The sequence below is a fragment of the Euprymna scolopes genome, chromosome 5, assembly GCF_053919585.1.
Source record: "Euprymna scolopes isolate OS-2025 chromosome 5, ASM5391958v1, whole genome shotgun sequence".
In the NCBI taxonomy this organism is placed as follows: domain Eukaryota; kingdom Metazoa; phylum Mollusca; class Cephalopoda; order Sepiida; family Sepiolidae; genus Euprymna; species Euprymna scolopes.
In genome coordinates, this window is record NC_136486.1 from 23274969 (window position 1) to 23297480 (window position 22512).

Genomic DNA, 22512 nt, shown 5'->3' on the forward strand with positions numbered 1-22512 from the left:
TTGGGTCCAGGATGGACCTCTGGGGGACTCCAGCATTAATACTGTGGCCTCTGATTTGTGCCCATCAACCACTACTCTTATGAACCTATCAAAGAGAAATGATTTAATGATTGAGAAAACATTTCCAGTAATACCGTAGCTGGAAATCTTGTGAAGTAGGCCCTTATGCCTTCGATATGTCAAGAGCAATTGCCCTGGAAAGGAAACCTTTGTCAAGAGATTCATTAATCCTATGTGATATAACCGTTAGCACATCTGCTGTAGATCTTGCAGAGCGGAAACCATATTGCATGTTACTAAGAAGGTTGTTTCTGTTGAGGTGGTTGACTACTTCATTATTTAATATGGATTCCAACAATGTTAAAAAAGAAAGATTTATTCGTTTTTCTTTTTTATTTATGGTAACTTTGAGGACGAAGTGCTCAAGTCAATTCCCATTTGTGGAACGCATGTACTCCAAGACTGCTTCCCAGCTGACAAGATGGTTGTTTTCAAGCCCAAAGTCAACAAATACTTGTAGATTCGTCATATTAAGTAAGCAAGTTCCGTCCATTCCTTCTATTATTTCTAATCCTCTCATAATATTCGTTATCATTCAACGAACCATTCCATTAACCCTTATCCTCATGACTTATAATTTCATCATCATCATCATCATCATCATCATCATCTCTAATCCAAAGATTATATTGTTGGCATTGGTTTCCCTAATATTTTTCTGATCAGAATTCTTTCTAGAAAGACATCAGGTATTTATATGAGGGGGCCACGAGAAGGTTACCAACATTCTAAGTGAAAGTGATCTTCGTGTAACGAACTGTTCGAACTTGGAATGCCACGGTCGTCAGTCCGTGTCGTTTAAACCACTGTGACCTCACTCATTTAATCTTAATACGTAGCAAATCATCTTCTTAAATAATCAAATTCTACCCAATTTCTACCATTATCGATTATCACAGTGTTGTCACATCAGCCACCTGACACTCCTTAAACCATTATCCTCGCATGGTCTTTGAGACTTGATAAGTAGTGACCACCTAGTAAAAAAAGTCATATTCATCATGTCGTAGATAAAGGGAAGTAACTGTTTGATTTCATTTAATTGTTGCCATAACCATAGTATTCACTCTTTTCCTTTCAAAGAAGGAAAGTCCTTCTTTTGGGATCCTTCATTCGTTATTCGCACCTCCATGTGTTGTAAGATCCAAAGGATAATTTAGCAACAAATTTTGCTTTCAACCAATGGATGCAGAGAGTTCTAGAATGCTGAATTCTCGGATGAAAGCATTGGAGCCTTGGGTATAGGATGCCTCATTTGACAGATGGTGGCAGAGAGGCAGGGTGATTATTTCAAATATTTTCACTCACAGTAATTGTATTGTAATTTCCACAGTTAGAATGTGATTTGCCTGCCATCAAAGAACAAATGGAATCTTTTCAAGGATCAATTATTTCTTTCCATGTCTGTTCGTTCATCGAAAATTCAAAAGCCACCAGAGACATTTGTACACAATTAGATTCTTTATGACCTTGAGCTAGTTATGATGAAAATAAAATTGCCAGGTACCGAATTAGTGTGGGGGGGGGTAAGAAAAAATTGCCTTCTTTTATTCTTGTTCGACTAACAATATGGAAACTAGGTAAAAAAATCAATCCTTCTTGCTAAATTTTTCTTTTCGTTTTCTTTTCTTTTTTCTTTCTTTCTTTTTGTTTTCTTTCTATATATTAAACCATTTGGCAGAGACAGAGAGAGAGAGAGAAAGAGAGAGAGAAAGAACGAGAGAGAGAAGGACGAGAGAGAAAAAGAGAGAGAGAAAGAACGAGAGAGAGAAAGAAAGAGAGAGAGAAAGAACGAGAGAGAGAGAGAGAGAGAAAGAATGAGAGAGAGAGAGTGAGAGAGAGTGAGAAAGAGTGTGTGTGTGTGTGTGTGTGTGTGTGTGTGTGTGTGTGCTCGCGCACGCGCGCGTGTGTGTGTGTGTGTGTAAGAGAGAGATAAAGAAAGAGAGAAGGTGAGGGGCAGTTAAGGGAGAGGTGTGTTAAAAAGATAACTTGACCGAGCATGAGTAGAGAGAGAGAAAGAGAGAGGGGAAGGAAGATGAGAGAGGGGGTGGGAAATAAAGAGGAGGTCGAGGGGAGGTGTGTTTAAAAAGTAATTTGACTGAGCATGAGTAAAGATGACTTTTTCCTTTTCATATTTCTTTTCTATTTTTTCAATTATATTTAACCATTTGACATAGAAAGAGAGAGAAAGAGAGAGGGAGTGAGAGTATATTTGTGTGTGTGTGTGTGCATGTGTATGTGAGAGAGAGAGAAAGAGAGAGAAAGAGGGGGCAGTTCGGGGAGAGGTGTGTTAAAAATGTAATTTGACCGAGCATGTGTAGAGACAGTGCAATATAGACTATAATGTATTGTAAGCCACTGCAATGAGGCATGTGAAGCTTCCTCCTGGTGCACTGTAGTGGGTCCCTGACTAGAGCAGAAAATCAATTAATTGGATTGAAAAATGGGCGACTTCACCGATTTCAACGACAATTTCAATGACAATTGGAAGTGTGGAACATTCGTTGATCCTCATTCAATTCCGGGTAACGTCATGTCTCCCTTCTTATATATATCTTAATAAATAAATATTTTTTTTAATATCCACAGACATATATATGTTTCATGTTTGTAAGCAATAATCATCGTCGGTGTAAATGAAGTAATTGTATTATATTGAATTAATTTTTTTGGAATTATCTTGAAGATGAGTAAATTTGATTTTTTATTTAATTATTTGGACAATTATCCCCATCTTCTAGTTGCTGTTTTCTACGACGTTCCGGACAATTATTCCTTTGGCCTTCGTTAGGTAAACCACAGCAGTAATTACTGTGGATGTAGTTGGACGATTCGACATTCCTATCCCGTTGCAGTTTATCTGACGAAGGCCAGAGGAATAATTGGTCGAAACGTCATGATAACAATAAGTAGAAGATGGGGATAACTGTCCAAATAATTAAATAAAAAATTAATTCAATATAACAATCGGTACGGACCCGACAATTGGAAGATTGTGGATTTATAAGATCAAAAAATCCAACCTTGATTGCCCTTTGGGGCCCGTGGCCTAGTGGATAGAGATGCAGGAATATCCAAGATTCCAAGTGAGTATTGTCTGAAGGTAGTGGTTTCAATCCCACCCAAAGTCGGTCGGAGGATTAGTTGACCAAACCGTGGTGAGATAACAACAACTACTGAAAGCAGTAGTTGGAGGATTCATTGCGGTGAACCTGACGAAGGCATAATCGACCGAAACGTCGTGAAAACAACAATTAGGGGATAATAGTCCAAAGAATTAAATAAAAAAACAATTGTTTCACCATTTCATCATTTAAACGATTCAAACACCAGACTCTTACCGCTAGGCCATCATAACAACTGCATTGCAAGTGCGAGAGATTCTACATATATGTGTGTGTGTGTGTGTGTGTGTGTGTGTGTGCGTGTGTGTATGCGTATGTGTGTGCGCGCACACACACAAGCATACACACATGGAGGTAAGTGAAAAAAAGTGGACAGACCAAAACTATGCAGTCAAAATAATTTATATATTATAGTGCTTTTAAAAAGTCAACTTTATTATGAAACTTCTTCAGAAATGACTGTAAAGGATGTTATAATTTTTTTGTTTCTACAAAAGACGATGTATATTCATGAGAAAAGGATGAGTAAAACAGAAAAAAGCGATAAAAAGAAATGAAGAAAAAAACAAATTTTTAATTTCAAGTTTCTTATAAAAATTGCCAAAGTAAAGACAGATTAGACTAAAAAAAAAAAAAAAAAGGGCGGGAAAAGAAGATTTTCATTTAGGCATTTCTAGCATGCACGCTCGCAAGTCTCTTTTGTTACATTCTATAAAAACTTATATACACAGGACTGGCCATACGTCTCGCCAAACATAATTAGTTACCTATTATGAAAATAAACAAAAAAACCTACACAAACTTTAATTGATTATTTAGTAAAACTGATATGTATATTTTACGGCATATCCACCCTTATGGGCTTAATTAATGCTGAAACAATACTTATTACAAACAATTCATTGTATACGATGAGATGAACACACGTTGCTATTCCATAGCTGAGTAGAAAACGTTCGTCCATATCTTTTCTATGGGCAAGAGAACATAGAGTTCGTCATTCAATCCTGGGCAACGGCAGATCTTCCTACTGATATATATATATATATATATATATATATATATATATATATATATATATATATATATATATATATTCACTGGATTACAAAGACAAGTTTTTCTGTTTATTATTTTCTTAATGTTCACATTACAAATATGTTTCATTCACAACCAACAAGCCAGTAAAATTATGTCTTTAAAGTATATTTTAGTTGTTTACTCCTCAGACATCATAATATATGTATGTATATATATATATATATATATATATATATATATAGAGAGAGAGAGAGAGAGAGAGAGAGAGAGAGAGAGAGATTACAGAAAAGCAGGATAACATCGGTTCCATCAGTTTCAAATCCAAACAAAGAGGACATATATTTGGTCTCTTCTGCCAGACTCTCTTCAATCATTTTCCAGGAAAACAGATACAATTTTCCCGTAGGGCTTCTTCACTTTTCTACCTCTTTTGTATCAAACAAAGTTAAACTAAATATAGCCCATATTATGACCTATTACGCCTAGTTGTTATGTTTGAAAATTCATAATGGTCGGTTTATTAATTTAGGATTGAATCCTGCATATACCACTATATAGCAATTTAACAAAACATTTTACAAAATTCATAATGATCAGTTAATTAGTTTAGGGGTGAATCCTGCATATACAAATATATAAACTTATACACATAATTAACTGTGTATAAATAGAGATATTATGCATTGGTGCATCTGATTTGAACTCGCATAGAATGCCATTACAACAAATGAATTCATCAATTTAACAAAGCAGAACTGGTCTAAGAAAAAGATGCAGGAACTTTCAAACATTTAGTATGACTTTAATATAAACATCCATTATTTGTTATTACAGAATCAATAAAAGTTTTCTTAGTTTATTTATTTATTATTTATATCCATATGTAGTTAAATAATTATTTATATCCATATGTAGTTAAATAATTATTTATATCCATATGTAGTTAAATAATTATTTATATCCATATGTAGTTAAATAATTAGATTCGGCAAGACTTATGACGATTATAGTCAGGATTATCTGCTCTTTTTGACTTCGGTTTCTGCTTTGCACATGGGACGACAGTGATAAGCCAGATATGGTTCCTTCTGATTAATGATTATCTTCCTCTCAGATAACGTGAAAGCCCCACACCCCTTCCCCTATAGTTTTAGAATGGTTCTCATATCCTCTTAACCATGTCTAATTATACAGTCAGATTGACAGCAGAAACCGGAAATGAAAAAGAGCAGACAATCTTGACTATTGACTATTATGAAGTGTATATATCCAAAGTAAACATGCATATAAATTCATACATATTTGTTTTGGTTTCATTTTACAATTTTGTTTTGCATTCATCTGACCTGAAAAATTTTAATTTTTTGTTATCTTTATTTTTCTTTTATGAAACACATTTTCAGAGTTTTTTTGTTGTTTTTTTTGTTCAGTTCGCAGAGACTAATGACACATTTGCATTATTTCTTATGTAGATCATCTTGTATGGACTTATATGAAGTAGAGAAGGAGAAGGAGGAGGAGAAAGAGAGATGGTCTGTACAAGAAGGAAGTTGAATAGCAGAGTGAATGTCATCCATTTTCAAGCCACTAAGACATTTGCACTTCTGTTTATATGAACATTAATAAGTTTTATTTTTGCATATCATGAATGCACGAAATGATGAAAGAATTATAGCTTCACTTTTCAATAAGTCAGGAGGAGTTACTTTCCCTTAAACGAAAATGGCTGCCTAAACTGAAGACACAATCAAGATTTTTCACTCAAAAATATCCAGAGCTGGGATCTGATTTTAATATTTCTTTGCTTTTTGATTTCAATCTTAGTTTAATGACAAGAAAAATGAACAAGTTTCCAAAAGCAAATATTTTACTTCTTTACAATGACCTACGAATAAAAAAGTGCAGTGCAAATTCAGGGTTCAACCTAATTAAAGATACGAAAATAGAGAAAAATATTTGTGACATACCCATCAAGGAACGAAAATGTTATATTCCGAAAATCACATACACTGATCAAGAAGGGTTTTTTTTTAGATATATAAAATAATTTTTAATGATTTTAGCGATTTTAATAGTAAATTGTAGCCTTTACAAGGCTTATTTTGATATTGGTAGCTTGAATTGAATTGTCTCCCTTTATCATTAAACATGGTGGATCAAGACACAGCGTCTCGCTTACTCATAAAATTTGATTTTCTTAGTTAAAAACACTACTTGATCAATTTAAGTAATTTTTGGAGTATGAAATTTTCGATCCGTGACAAGTACCTACATGATAAAAAATTTCTTTCTTCTTTTATTTTAATTAGGTTAAACTCTGGACTTGCACCAAAAGCGTTGTATTATTTCCTTCAAATAGTCCGATGTTCATATGGCTATTCTAATTGTCATAAACTATTAGAATTTTGTAGTATTTTAATAGGTAACGAGTAGTTTTACTGTTTTACTTTTCAATTTTATCACTGCATGATAACATTAGGGTTTACTTCCGGTGTTGTGGCTGTAATAAACTGAAGCCACACGAAAATATGGTCACTATTTCGACGTTTCGGTGTTTCATTAACTTTTTGATGCTTTTTAACTCAAAGAAATATGTAAAACTGAAAAAAAAAAAAAAAAAAAATGATCAAAAGGATAATTTTTTTAAATGTGTTTCAGCATTACAAGCAAACAATTTATTTACTATGCAACCCACGATTTATGTCATTTCTTGAGTAAGAGCAATGTCTAACAGATATTTGGTGTTTACAATATATTTTATTATATTCAAAGCAAAAGCCAACATGGTTACCTGTATTTGTGTAATGTGGAAGTTACGCGTGAACTGTGTTTGTTACATTTCGAACCACTCTCCCACACCATCCGGTACTGTTGCAAAGGAAAAACAAAAATAAATAAATCCGACTCAGCTTTTTTTTTTCTGTTTTAGCAAAAGGCATTTATTACCATTACTTTCCAAACAATGCCTGCTTCTTGTTTTTTTTTTACTGTCCATTTTGTCTGCCATGGTATTAACAAAATCCTGCCATCGTGACACCAGCTTAAAAGTCTCTTGCCGCCATCATGGGGCCACATGTCCATCTCACCTGGTCCACTTTTCTTATCCGCTTGACCACACGACGCCCATATCCAGCAATTTTCTCATCCATCTTTCCTGCCATGCGCTTAGCTTCTCTCTGATCACATGTTGTCCTTTTTTCTTTTTCTTCTAACGTAAGCCTGCGCACACTTGCTAATTTGCATAGTGCTCAAACGGCTGCTGCTGCTGCTGCTGCTGCTAACATTTTTGCTAGTCATCTATCCTTTGGCTGCTGTTGATATTTACACACACGCTCATACGTGCTCTGTTACATTTGTGCATTGCGTCAACAAAATTATTCAGGGGTAGATAACTCTAGTTATTTCCTGCTTGGAAATATGTAGAGGTTTCAAAGTAATTTCCTAGTTTACTGGCGTAATTTCTGAATTGTATGTAAACATCTAATATTTATTAATTATTAATATTTGAGAAAATGAAACAATTCATGATTTTAGTAGAAAAAATAAATTGTTTGAAACAAATGCTGAAACTCATTTTATTATAAATAATTGCAGGTAAATGTACAAACAGGCTTCTTTGGCATCAATTTATTTGTCAAGAACCAATGTACTGTGCACAACTATTGGACCATTAATTCAGTAATTGTTGACAACTAGCTTGCCGATCAGACAAAGAAAGCCATACGAGATGTTGATCATTCTGCTCTGTATCACTTTTGGATGCTCAGTTCTAATTCTAGGCTCAACTTTTCAAGATTTCTTCCACTTCTGGACTAATGAATTGTGGTCAAGTGGATAATGGTACTGACTGACGACCTGGGTATGCCAAGTTTGAATTCACCTATTTCCATACCACAGCTTTCAATTAGGGATGTTGGATAACTTCACATGGTCTATTCCAATGGCAAAAACAGAATCGGCTACCATATTGATTCATACAATTTTATGTTCTACTATTAACTAGCATACTTAAAACAATTACCACATTCAAATAGTGACCATGATTTTCCTCACTTATTACACTGATATTCTAGGAGTTTATGACTATTGGAGTTGATTAGTTGTTGGATTTTGCAACCATTGTTGGGCATTTCATGTTGAACCCATACACATGTTTTGCATATAATTTGTTCATAAATCAATCTGTTTTGTAGGTGTGTATACTTTGCAAACAAAGGCTCTGTGAATGATAGTAGAATATATATCAAAACAGTCATACATGCTTTTACTAATAGCGTCTTGAAACACACACTAAATAGTATTAAAAACTCTAATTACCTCCCTTTGTTTATAACATAAAAACATATGTTTTGTACATTCAGTTCATATATTAATTTGCAAACAAATAGTTTGTATTATTTGGATTATTTAGACGACTGTTCTCACCTTGAGTGTTATTTGCACAATGTTTTGACCGCTATAACCGCTGACCTTTTGCAGGTGTACTGTGTCAAACTTGGGAATCTTTCTGCTAAACTTGTAGATGCCCATGACATAACAGATAAAGTACTAAGTAAAATTCAGTCCTGGGTGATACTCTTCTGGAGGTTGAAGGTTCAATCCTCGGTGCAGGTGATATTAAAAATACAATGGGAAATACTTAATTTACTTAAAATTTCTACTCGGTCATGGCTGATGGAACGAGAGCATGTTACCTGTTGGATTAAATAAAGGGTTTCATTTGAAATTCTGTACAAATTCACAAATTTGGGCAAAAGAATTCCTGAGTTATATCAGCCGAAAAATACTCACGATGAGAACAGTAGTTCGTATAACCTAAATAATCCAAATTATCACTCCTTATCTCAAAAAAATCAGAAAGAATTTAATCGATTTTGATGCAAGATCTGATTTTTTTTTCAAAAGAGATTAACAGATGCCATTTTCTGATTTAGCAGTGCAAAAATACTTTAAATCAGTCGTAGAAATCTGGACAACATACAAAAAGTAAAACATTGTTGCTCAATATCTCATCTAAAAAATTTAAAGCCAAATAATCTGTAAACGATAATAATCTTATATTATTCTACTAATATCATTTTAAAATATTTAATAAATTGTATTAAATACTATAATTACCTCCCCTTGTTTATAACATAAATAGATGACAGGTACTATAACTCCAACCAGAGTGGACCTTGGAGTAGTGTTAATGGATATGGATGGGTGACTATATTATCAAACATTCTAAATTGGGGCCCTCACAGTTGGATGTAGTTTTGTGACATACCCAGGATAGTGGTATTGGAGTATTCCTGACAAAAAATTGGATCATTCAAACAAAAAAAAAACAAAGAAATTAAGAATAAAAAAAAAGAATTTTTTAAAAAGTAAACTGCTTTTCTCATATCGTAAAAATACACGAAAACATATTTTAGAAAGCCAAGAGTTACTTATTTATTTTTCTATCTTCCTGTATTTTAGACTGCCACCACTACAACATACATAGAAACTGTGTGTGTAGTAAGTATTTTCTAGCTGACATCTTCTGATCTAATCTGATACGTTCCTTCTTTACCTGAAACCCTACTCTGTAGACCTTATCGTTACAAGAGAGCATATGTATGTGTGTGCGTGGGCGCTCACCTGTGGCTGTATCTTCTGCGTGAGAGCTGTTTAGTCCTCCATTTAATTTAAATTACATTCAACCCCACTCACCCACCCACTCGCCGAACCTCTCTTACCTGCAACATCTTAGATCCAGGTGTCGCAGAATATCTTTTATCTAAAAGGTGAGTTCCGATTGGCATGTGTTTAGATAGAACTGCACACTTGCTCTCCTTCTTTTCTGACTCTTGATCACGAATTAATAGAATGCCGTTTAGGTGAGTGCTAATCTGGGCATGTCTTAGGCAAGACTATCCACCCTTCTTTCCTATCTCACTCTTTGCTCTGTTGAACATCTTTCTTTTTTTTTTTAATGTCTACCTTCATTCCTTGTCAGTTCCGTTAAGTTATGAACCTGCATCATTATTCAAAGAATGCTTCCATAGTGTATGCTTCAAAGATGTTTTCTCCTCTTCTTCCTTCTCCTCTCTAATATGTGTCAAAATTATATTACATCGTTCTGCTAAACATCTTTAAAACATTTAATACATGGTATTCAAAACTACTGTTCTAATTACCTCCCCTTTGTCTAGAACTATAGAATATACTTCAGATTACATATTTCGTTATTTTGTGATATACAAAATCAATGTGACTATTCATGTGATACCTTTGACTTGATTTGAGACAACATTAATCCAGGATGAGTTGAGCCAGTTCCTCCCATTGAACACAAAGCATTCCAGATGAATGCAGACCATGCACAACAGTCTACAGTAGCCATGATAGTGATGGATAGCCAATCCCAGGATCAGTAGCAAACACTGTAGACCTGTGGACCATAGCTAGGTTCAACGCCAACTTTGATGGTGAGTAACCATGGTTTTAGCTGGCCAATCTTGGAATGATTCTGGAGTTATTATTTCATGGATGAACTCTCCTGGGTCACAGCATGCAGTGTCGCCAAACAAGCGAAGTCTCTTAGTTAAAAGACATTGCTTGAGGGAGATAGTGCTACATTCTGTCCAGATTTGGGTATTAGAGACGAAATGATGTCAACGACTTAAAAAATTTGTTAGAGGCTGTATAGATCAAACACTTTGAGATCCACAGCTTTCATCAGTCAGTTTTTCAGCTGTAGAGAAGGATCGTCTACACAAGTGCTTGATAAATTCAGACCTTTGTACTAATGGTTTAAAACATGTTCTTTTGCCCAGAAATAAAAATTTTATATTGTATTTTCTTCAGTCAAATACTAATGACCCATGTTTGAAACCATAGATATTGCATGGCTGTTCATTTTGATTTTATATAATATCATTATAAATCAAATTATATATATATATATATATATATATATATATATATATATATATATATATATATATAAATTCCAACGAAAGAAAGATGTATATTTAAATAAGGGAGTAGTCACCAACAATGTGTATTTTTTAACATTATTTTATTATTCCGTGTCTTGGTTTTTCATTGAGAATTATGTTTGGATCATTGTAATAATGTTTTTAAGTCATTGAAATCGTTTTTACGCGTTTCAGACGTTCTGTGAAGCGTACTCGTCAACACATTTGAAAATAATTTCTGACGAGGACGCTTCACAGAACGTCTGAAACGCGTAAAAACGATTTCAATGACTTAAAAACATTATTACAATGATGCAAACATAATTTTCAATGAAAAACCAAGACACGGAATAATAAAATAATGTTAAAAAATACACATTGTTGGTGACTACTCCCTTATTTATATATATATATATATATATATATATATATATATATATATATATATATATATATATATATAATTCTTTTTGGTGTCCCTCATACTTTCAATTATCAAATATGTACTAATAATATATATAAATATGTTTTTCTCCAATTGGCACAATTAATTAAGCCCAATAAAAACGTTTTAACACTTTTAGAGCATATATATCAATTTACATTTCAAAGCCCAAAAATATATATATTTATATTTTTTCTTTCATAATATTTTAATTTGTCTTACACGTGTTTCATCGAACGGCATACAAACAGCAAACAACTCATCAGAGAGAGTTAATATTTTCCTTGGAAAAAACAGACAATTTCAAAGTTTGGTGGGGGGGGGACAAAGAGGATGAATGCTATATATATATATATATATATATATATATATGTTTGTGTGTGTGTGTGTGTGTGTGTGTGTGTATATATATATATTCTTTAGATTATGCAAAAAACAAAAAATAATATACATTTTATGGTACATATTTTTTATAATATCGATCAAATTGTTTCAAATAAGCTCAATGAAAATATGTTTCCAGACTCAGAGGATATATACTGGTTAATGGCATTCCATTGACAAAAGAAAAAAAAAACACTCCAAACTCATTATTTTATTTTATTTATTTATTCTTTATTCCGGCAAGATTTTACAAGTCATTTTTATTTTTTATCAATTTTCTGAACATCTCTGAAAAATAATCGAATAAACAAAAGACTATATTGTTCATAATTGACTGCAAAAAATCCTAAAAGGATAAAAATGTGCAATAAAAGAGTTATAGCTACATTTTCTATTTCTTCACATAATTATTTATTGAAATATATTATGCAAGCTGTTGTAATCTGAATTTATTAATACAGTCAAAGACAAGGGGAAGTAATTAGGGCAATCATATATTTTAAAAAAAATCACCATTTCTTATAATATATATATCAAGTCCATTTTCCTTTTTGTGTCTTGTCGTTGTAAGAATCCAAACTTTCTGGTTCATTTAAAAAGAAACTTTTACTATTTCTGTGTAATCAAAAAATGTCTAAAATATTTTTTGTCTTCTGTGTTCAGATAACCTTCACTTCTCTCGTCAAATAATCTGAGTAAATTGTCTAAAGTAATTCTGTCTTCTCTTTGTCTTTTGGTGTTCTTCAATTCTCTACTTTGAAATTCTTTCAAAGAATGAAGCTATTCCTGGTTTGGGCTCAAGTCAAACGTTTGTACCTTCTTGTTTCTTCTTAAAATCTAATCTTCATTACTTCACATTTTTGTATTAAACATATCCTAAAAGGACCACCATAGTAAGTATTTTGGGAATAGCATTGTTCATCCTTATTCTTGCTGTCAATAAACTCGCTCTTTAGAAAAAGAAACAATAGTAAGTATAAATTAATCAAAGTTCTCTCTCTCTTTTTTCCATTCAGAAATTCTCCCTATATTTTTTTTTTTTTGTTTTTACAATTTCTCAGCATATTACATCTTTATAAGTGTTGATTTTGTCTGAACTATTGGTTTATATCTCTCTAATTTCTGTTGTGTTGTTTGGGTCATTCTGACTAGCGTTCTCATCTTGAGTGTTATTCTCACAGTGTTTCGGCCGATGTAACCTCCACCTACCTTCAAGTGTATCTTGTCAAAGTCTGAAATCTTTCTGGTGAACTCGGGAATCTGTATGGAATTTCAAACGGAATCCTTTATTTCATCCATGGGGATAACATGTTGTTTCATTAACCATGATTAAGTATACGTATTAAGTAATTTGTAATTGTATTCTTAGTATCGTCTGCACTGAAGATTGATCCGCCAACCTCCAAAAGAGTGCCAGTTACAACTTCATTTTACTAGTACTCATCTCTTACGTTAAGTGGCATGACAGATATTATGAATAGGATCGCAAATTACTTCAAACTTCTACCCCCAATCATGGCCGACGGAAGGAGAAAATATTACCCCCTTAGTTTAATAAAGGATCCCATTTGAAAATCAATACAGATTCCCCGACTTCAACAGAAATATTCCAATCTAATCTCTGACCTTCTTTATATGCATTTTATCAAATTCAGAATTTTTCATATCAAACTTGAAGAATCCATACAGAATTTGGAACTTAACGTTTTATTGAATCCACATGTAGTAGCTCGCGTTCATTGTCAGCCAAGGTCGGTTAAAAGTTAAAAGTAATTTGTAATTGTATTCTTAATATTGATCTGATAGAGCAATATTAAGAATACAATTCCAAATTACTTTAAACCTTTAGAAGACTCCGAACTGCTTATTACTTAGCAGTTTTATCTGATGCGCTACCAATTACTTTAATTCTCTGAATACTTTTAGTAAACAATAAAGAACAGCCAGCAATCAGCTAAAGATGGAATCTTTAGAAAAGCACTGACATCACCTCGTTGGATTGGTGTCAGGAAGTGCATCTGGCCAATAAAAATATCTCCTTAAATAAATAAATGAGTTTCAAAGAAATTTGATTGCATTTTAGGCTTTGCAGTTTAAATGGCGGAAGTTGAAAATGCATGATACTAAATTGAGTCCTCCGAGAAGCTGACTTAATTTACCCCCCCCCTGCAAAAAAAACTTACAACCGAGACCTGTTTTCTTAACAATTTGCCCAACCATTGTTAAAAATATAATAAAACAGTAAAAATCCAGGAAAATCACCTGTGAAACTAGTTAACAAGTTTATTTATTTATTTTTGTAAGGAAGTACTATCTTACCTTAATCATGTTGATATACCGGTTCCTGTAAGATCACTAAAGTTAAGCAATGTTAAGCCTGGTCAATGCTAAAATGGGTGACCATTTGGAAATTCCAAGTGCTGTATGTGCTCTCTGCTTATCTCGGCATTGTTTCCAGTCGCTGGAAAGATGGTGGGATCCTTCTACCGCTCCAGAAGATATCTCACTGCTGATGCAATTCTCTATCTATATAAAAGCCAAGTACGTCCAAGGATGGAATACTGTTGCCATATCTGGGCAGGAGCCTATCCTGCCTTGACAGAGTACAAAATAGACTTCGTGGCTTAGTGGGGGATGCCCTTTTCTCTACCCTGCAACCTCTCTCCCACAGAAGAGACGTTGCGAGCCTGTCCTTGTTTTATCGTTATTTCCATGGCAGATGCTCGTCTGAACTCCAATCTCTGGTCCCCCCTCGCCAATCTTTCACGAAAAACACCCGTCTAGCTGAATCCACTGTGAAAAATTTCCCCCACTCTATATCTGTGCCTAAATCAAAACGCGGATTCCATGAACAAAGCTTCTTTCTTAGAACTGCACGCCTGTGGAACTCTGTTCCGTCTGCCTGCTTCCCTCCGGACTACAACTTGGATGTCTTCAAGTCCAATGTTAACAAATTCCTAATGAACCGCCCCCTTAAGTAAACACTTCAGCAAATCTCCTCACTAACTTAATGTACTTGCAATAACCCTTATCCCTGAGTAGCTTCCGGGCCTTGATAAGTGGTGATCACTGTGTAAAAAAAAAAAAGAAAAAAAAGTCGTTTAGCACTTCCTCTTGTCACTGTACTCAAGCAGTGTCAATTCAAAAGAGGTGTGGTTGGGGATTGGTTGGGGATCGCAATTACTCGCATTGTTATCTTTACGGGGGTGGAGGCATACTCTGACTCTTGAGACTGAACGGAGACATCGGTCGACTATCTCACCAGCACAAACATCTGCTCACAAAAACTGAAACTTAATCACATATACAATATATACAATACATCTCTAATTCCGGCGATCATTAATCATACATAAATCGATGACTAATCACATCACCAGATAAGAATAGTAGTCCAAACGGTTCAAATGATACAAATTAATCTGATATAATCTCTGATCTTCTTCAGGTGCATCTAGTCACACTCATGGATCTGTACGAAATTTTGAACAGAACCTTTCATTTAATCCATGGGAGTAGCTTGCTCTCATTCTGTTAGCCATGACCAGGTAGAAGTGTTAAGAAATTTGTAATTGTATTCTTAGTATCGTCTGCACTGAAGATTAAACTTTCAATTCCCAAAAAACTGTCACTTAGAATTGACCTTACTTAATACTTTTATCAGTTATGCTATTGGTCCTGAAGATGGCTGGAGGTTACATAAGCTGAAACGTTATGAGAATAACATGGAAGACGAGATGAGAACAGTAGTCTGAATAGTCCAAATAGTCGAAATTTCTAATCGTCATCTCAAAAATTCTAATCTGTCATTGATATGACGACCAGATTACGTATACAATTCTGTCGTTGTCAATTATCTCCCTTTTTTCTACCTCTCCCGTACTGGTGTAGTAAGTGAATGCCTCATTCAAGTGTACCTTCTCGTTTTGTGTCTTTTATTCACATTTTCTCTATAAAGCAGACGTTAACAGGACACGTAGAGTAAGTATGATCGCGGCATAGAATTTTTTGGTGATTTCTTTCCTTTTTTCAAAAAAAAAAAAACAACAAAAAACAACAAAAAACAAAACAAATAAAAAAAAAACTTATACCTCTGAGAACCAATCAAGCATGCAGTGTGAAAAACAATTTTCATTTTTCTATTTTTAGCATTTTTATGTGAAGAACTGATGCAAAGTAATGGTGATGATGATGATGATGATGATGAAGATAGTGACTGATTTATATAAATTTATTTCATCATTTCTGGAACAGCGTTCATTATATTTCACTGATAATGTTTCATTCCCCCCCCCCTCTCTTTTTCCTGGTGAAATAAATAAATGCCAATCATGGCCTGTTTGTTATAAATCTAATAATTTGACCTTTGAATGATAAAAGACATCATCTCTGTCTTTATAAAGTAAAAATATCATTATCCATGTTTCGTCGTATCTACAGCTCTTCTGCGTGGCTGACTATGGCAAGATTCGAACCCTTACCCACATTATCTGTATGCCAAAATGTTACCACATGACTATGAAGACTTGCCTGGAGCATATATGATGTTTTTATCGCTTAAATGTTTAGTTATGCTTGTTGGCTTTATTTCAATGACAGCTTATGAAAGCTATCTTATTGTGATTCACTTCCTAAGTTATTAAGAGAGTTAACTCCCTTACATGCATTACGTCGCTCCTTTTAGGGACGTATATATTTATAGTTATGTTTATTTGATTATATATTTGTACTTACACGATTCACTCCTAGACTAATGAACCGATCATTATAAATTTTACTTTTGATAGGCATAACTGATCGTACGTAGCACTTTTATCCATTGCGAAAGATACTAAGAATACAATTACAAATTACTAATGGAACGAAAGAAGGTGATTAGATAAAGGGTTCAATTAAATCCCGAATATTCAATTTAATTCAATTTATTTGGCAAAAAAAAAAATAAAACAATCGTCTTTAATTGTAAGGAAAGGGTGATAGAAATTTACACAAAAGGGGATGCAGTAATCGAGCACTTGTCTAAATTCACCTTGAATTGTTGTGTTGTTGGTGCATTTATTAATTCCCTTGAAAGTCTATTCCAAGGTCCAGGAATTCGGATTGAGAAAGAGGCTCTCCTTCAGTTAAATCGAAATGTCGACGGTGAAATAGTTTCTTGTGGTATCGGCGTAGACCTCTTTTATGTGCAAGAGTGAATAAGAGATCCTGAGGTATATCATAATTACCTACAATTGATGAGGTTGAAGGACAAAATGAGATGACCGCATAATCAAAGGAGAAAAGGTTAAACTTTTTGAATCGGCTTTCATAGGTCAGATTAGATAAACCTGCACTATTTGAGTACCCAGTCTTTGAATTCTCTCCAGATGCTGGATATCAAATATTAGTTATGGATCAGAGGCCTGAACACTATACTCTTACAATAGTCTGACGATAGAGATATAACGAGGGGGAAATATTTCAGGAGTAAGTTTGCAGAAAAGTATAATATAAAAATTCGAGAAAACACATTTTGTTTTACAAGCCCATAAAAATAGCAGTTCCTATTTTCTCTCTCTTTTTCTTTTTGGAAAAGCAAAAAATTTTTAATACCGAATACTTTTTTTTCTTTGCTATTGATGTTTTTTGATTTACGCATTGTATGTAATAATGTAATATATATATATATATATATATATATATATATATATATATATATATATATATATATATATATATATATATATATATTGCAGATATATATTACATATATATATATTACATACATATATTACATATTTAATATATATATATGTATATATATATATATATTACATATATACATATATTCATATATATATATATATATATATTACACACACACATATATATAAATATATTTATATGTATTACACACACACGCGCGCGCGCACACACACACACACACACACACACACACACACACACACACACACACACACACATATATATATATTCTGCTTTACTTATTTTGAATCCAACAGGTCTACCCAGCATTACCTGAAGCAAAAGTGCAACATAATTTCTCTTTCTCTCTTTCTATCTCTCTCTCTTTCCCCCTCTGCTCCCCAATCCTCTTTCTTCTTCGCCCAGCCTATTCCTCTCTCTGGGCATACACACACAACTCGAATCGGCATAAGGGAAATAACTCAATGAAAAAAATCAATCACTTTCTTTTACATAATATTAAAAGATGTTTGTATGTCTTAATAACATTAAATGATATAAATAACCGTTTGACTCCCAAATAATCCTTTTTTATTTTAGATATTATACATCTGAGGTTTAAAAAAATGCCAACTTTTGGAGTGTTTGTTGTGCATTTTCAAGTTTTAGCCAGACAGTTGCTCTTTATATAATAGATGGATTAATAAAACTTTTACTGGCTTTATGTAACACATTTTTATTCCTTTCCTATCAGATCGAACCTTGTAACATTCATTTGTTTTATTTGATTTTTCTGACTTATTTTTAATCAATCTATATTCATTTATCTATTTTAAGTAGATATACATGTTTATAGATGTCCATCTGAGTAGAAGAAGGATATTAATATCCTCATTTATCTAGAAATAGAAATGCTTCAAATCGAAGACTCTATTCATTATTCAATTAAAGATTAATATAGAATTTATAATGAACCGTTATTTTTTATATCTACAATTAGATTTAGTGTAGATGTGTGATTTGATAAGGATTACCTTAGGAATACTTTGTTTTCAATCTATCATCTAGGTTAGAGAATGATTATTTATTGAGAAGACATACAATACAGGCTTTTATCTTCAAATTGACGATTCTTTGTGGATCCTATTTTCCTTTGTGTAGTAATGAGGTTGATTATTTGCTTGTTGCGTTTTATGGCATATCAACCTTTGTTAGGTCCCTATTTATTTGCTTCTGCTTGAGATCAGAGCTGTGTCTCGTTTTTAGATGGTTGCTAGTTGAAAATAATTCCCACTACAGCTGACTACAATAGAGTCATCTTCAAGTCCAATGTAACCAAGTTCTTGTTGGGCCGCTCCCTAAATAATCAATTTCTACCCCATTCCCACCACTAACTATTAATACGCTGTTGTCTCAATGACTACCGTACGCTCATTAATCCTTATCCTCGAGTGGTTTTTGGGCCCTGATAAGTAATGACTCCCATGTAAAAAGAAAAAAATTCCGAATTGGACAACATATTTTTTTGAAGGAATTAAATCGAATAACATTTTTTTTCTTCTTAACAACATGCTTCAACGATCCATAAGAAAAACTGATGAATCAGAATCAAATATTTATTTTGTAAGAAGAAAATTATCAATGACAAAAAAATGATAAAGAGATTATCTTTATTTTATATATTATATTTCTCTTAGTTTACCTGTCTGCTTGTTCATTCTACTTGTTCTGAGAAACTACTGTGCTGATCTGTCTGAAATTCTGTATGTACTTTTGTTATAATAAGGTGTTATGGCATCTGTTCGATCCTTTGTGATGATAAGTTGCAGTGAATTAAGTATTATGGTATCCGTTAGATGCACACTTAGAGATTAATAGGGATTAATAGGGATTAGTTGCCATAATACCACATTTACTCTAGAAGTTTGGCATAAAGCACCCATTCTAAGTCAACAGGCTAGAACTTTTGCCTGTTAAAAAGTCTAACATATAAAATAATTTGATGATATTGCAAGATTTTTTTCTGTCTTAGAATTAAAATTTTAAATTATGTAATCTCTGATATTTGTGATATATTGCAGTTCTAACCCTTGAGTTAACTCTTCCTTTTATAAACCATATCCATATAAATCGCTATTATTTATTTATTTATTTATTTTTTTTTTTTTTACTCAGTTTCACCCCAAGCAAGGCATATTGCCACTTGCAACGTAAAGGGGCTACTAATTGGGATTGTGTCCAATAGAGGACTGTAGGGAGTTGAGTAGCGAAATGTCTGTTCACATTACATTTGAACTTCAGGTTAATACACTCAGGGTAGCAAGGAACAGGGGGGGGGGCGTTACAAAGTCTAGCAGTCCAAGGGAAGAAACTATTAGAGTAGAAGACTTTTTTTTTGAATTTAAGGACTTCAGCAGTGAAGAAGTGGGATTTTGCTGATTGTCGAGTTAGTCAAGAATATGTATGAAGTTGAGGGAGCATAAATGTCTAGAGTTCATCAGAGTACATTCCATTAAAGTAGTTTGTTTACTAATAAATATGCAGTTAATAATAATGAACTGAATGGTTTCAACGTCCAAGGATGGAGTACTGTTGCCACATCTGGGCAGGAGCTGCTAGAAAGGACTTATCCTGCCTTGATAGAGTTCAAAATAGACTTCATAGCCTCGTAAGGGATGTCCTTTTCTCTTCCCTGCAACCTCTTTCTCATAGAAAAGATGTTGCGAGTTTGTCTCTGCTTTATCGTTATTTTCATGGCAAGTGCTCGGCTGAGCTCCAATCTATGACGCCCTCTCACAAGAAACATCCGTCTAACAGAAAACACTATCAATAATTTCCCCCACTCTCTATCTGTGTCTAAACCTAAACGTAGATTCCATGAACAAAGCTTTTTTATTAGAACTGCACGCCTGTGGAATTGTCTTCTGTTTTCCTGCTTTCCAGCTGATTACAATATGGTTGTCTTCAAGTCTCACGTAAACAATTTTTTGATGAGTCATTCCATATAAGTTAACAAATTTACCGATTTTTCATTACTAACGATTACTTTATTGTCCAATTGTCTACTGTACACTCTTTAACCCTTATCCTAGAGTGGCCTCTTGGCCTTGATAAGTGGTGATGCCTTTGTAAAAAAAAAAAAAAATCTAACGAGAATCGACCTAATTATTCAGACTCCTATTTTACTCTTGGATATTATTCTCATAACGTTTCGATACAATTTATTCAATTTATCTGGCAAAGGTTAAAAAAATTGCATATTTCGTCACTGTTAAGAAGGGCGCGGGAAGAGAGAGCCAAAAAAAGGAAAGCGAACAAAGATGGAGGGAGAGGCATTATGAATACAGTTAACTAACACTTGTCCAACTTGTCTTTAATTGATCCGTTGTTGGTGTGATGACAACCTCAAATGACTGTCTATTCCAGGTAGCTGAGATATAGCTGGAAAATGCGGCTTTTCGTCTGTTTATCCGAAATCTATGAAAAAACAGCTTCAGGTCATGTTTTCTCAGTTCACGTTCAGGTGCCAGTGTGAAGAGAAGATCCCAAGGGAGGTCGCAATGGCTATGAAAAGGTTATGGGCTAAAATTAAGCCGCCCCTCAATCTTCGATACTCCAGAGATGAAAAGGTTCAGCCACTGCAGATGGGTCTCATAAGGAAGGTAATGAAAACCTTGCACTGACCGGATCGCCAGCCTCTGCACTCGCTCCAGATGCTGAATGTCATGAACCAAGTATGGAGACGACGCCTGGATGCCATACTCCGACACAGGTCGGACGAACAATGCGTACATAGAGAGGAAGATCTCTGGATTGAGGTTGGCAAAGGACTGCTCAATGAGAAAAAGGGTACTCGCTTCGGCCAATGTAACATCCAATATTTTTCAAGTGCATTTGGTCAAATTCGGGCATATATGATAAATTTCGAACTGAACCTTTTATTATATTCACAAGGGTATATTGTTCTTCTTCTCTCAGCCATGAATAGATAGAAGTGTTGAGTGATTAATTTTTATTTTATTGTTAGTTAATATTGACTGTAGTAAGGACTGAACCTTCAACCTCCAGATCTGATTTTTACTGATCATTTGTGTTCGTTGCAGCACATGTTCATGTGACCAAAAAATTAATTATATCTAGTCATGGCTGATGGGATGAGACCAATCTACCCCCGTGGAATAAATAAAGCATTTAATTTGAAATTCCGCATAAATTCCTGAGTTTGACATTCATTCATTGACTTTATATGAATTAGATGATTCTGTTGTTGGCATTGGTTTTCCTGATATTTTTCTAGTTAGAATTCTTTCTAGAAAGACGTCTGGTAGTTGCAGGAGGGACCACGTGAAGGTTGCAAGCATCCTAAGTGAAAATATTTCTGTAGAACGAACTGGATTCGAACTGAACACATCCAGGTCGTCAGTCCGTGTTGTTGAGAAGGATGAGTAGCCGGTCACTGCATGAGACACAGCGAAGAGGAAGCAAGCAAGTAAGCAAGAAGAGGAAGCAAGCAAGCAAGCAAGCTAGTTCTCTGGATACCAACAGATGGACATCCAAACCGTGGTAGAAGAAGAATGACCTACATTGATAACCTGCTACAGGACACAGGATTGGAAAGTGTTAGGGATCTGCAAACTGTCTTGCAAGAACGAGAGAACTGGAGAAGTCGTGTAGATTCGGTGGTGCAGCGTCCTGAAAGATAACGGAGATGAAGAGATAGAGATGAGATGATGATATTTCATTGTAATACAGCTAACTATCCCAGTACCTATTTACAATGCCTCCCCACGGGACAGAGTTAGAAACCAGGGTCGTTTTTTAAAGT

General features: G+C 34.0%; 1 protein-coding gene across 2 annotated transcripts in view; it reads left to right on the plus strand.

The window, feature by feature from the left end:
* The window catches only part of LOC145276739 (uncharacterized), a 187873-nt gene that overhangs the window by 121160 nt on the left and 44201 nt on the right, over positions 1–22512 (plus strand). Inside the window, exon 3 of one of the 2 annotated variants that reach the window (XM_080127964.1) lies at positions 9690–9728. The exons of the other annotated variant lie outside the window; for it this stretch is intronic. Coding sequence (XP_079984090.1) covers positions 9690–9728 — 39 coding nt within the window. The remainder of the gene's footprint in view (positions 1–9689; positions 9729–22512) is intronic. 2 annotated transcript variants of the gene reach the window in all.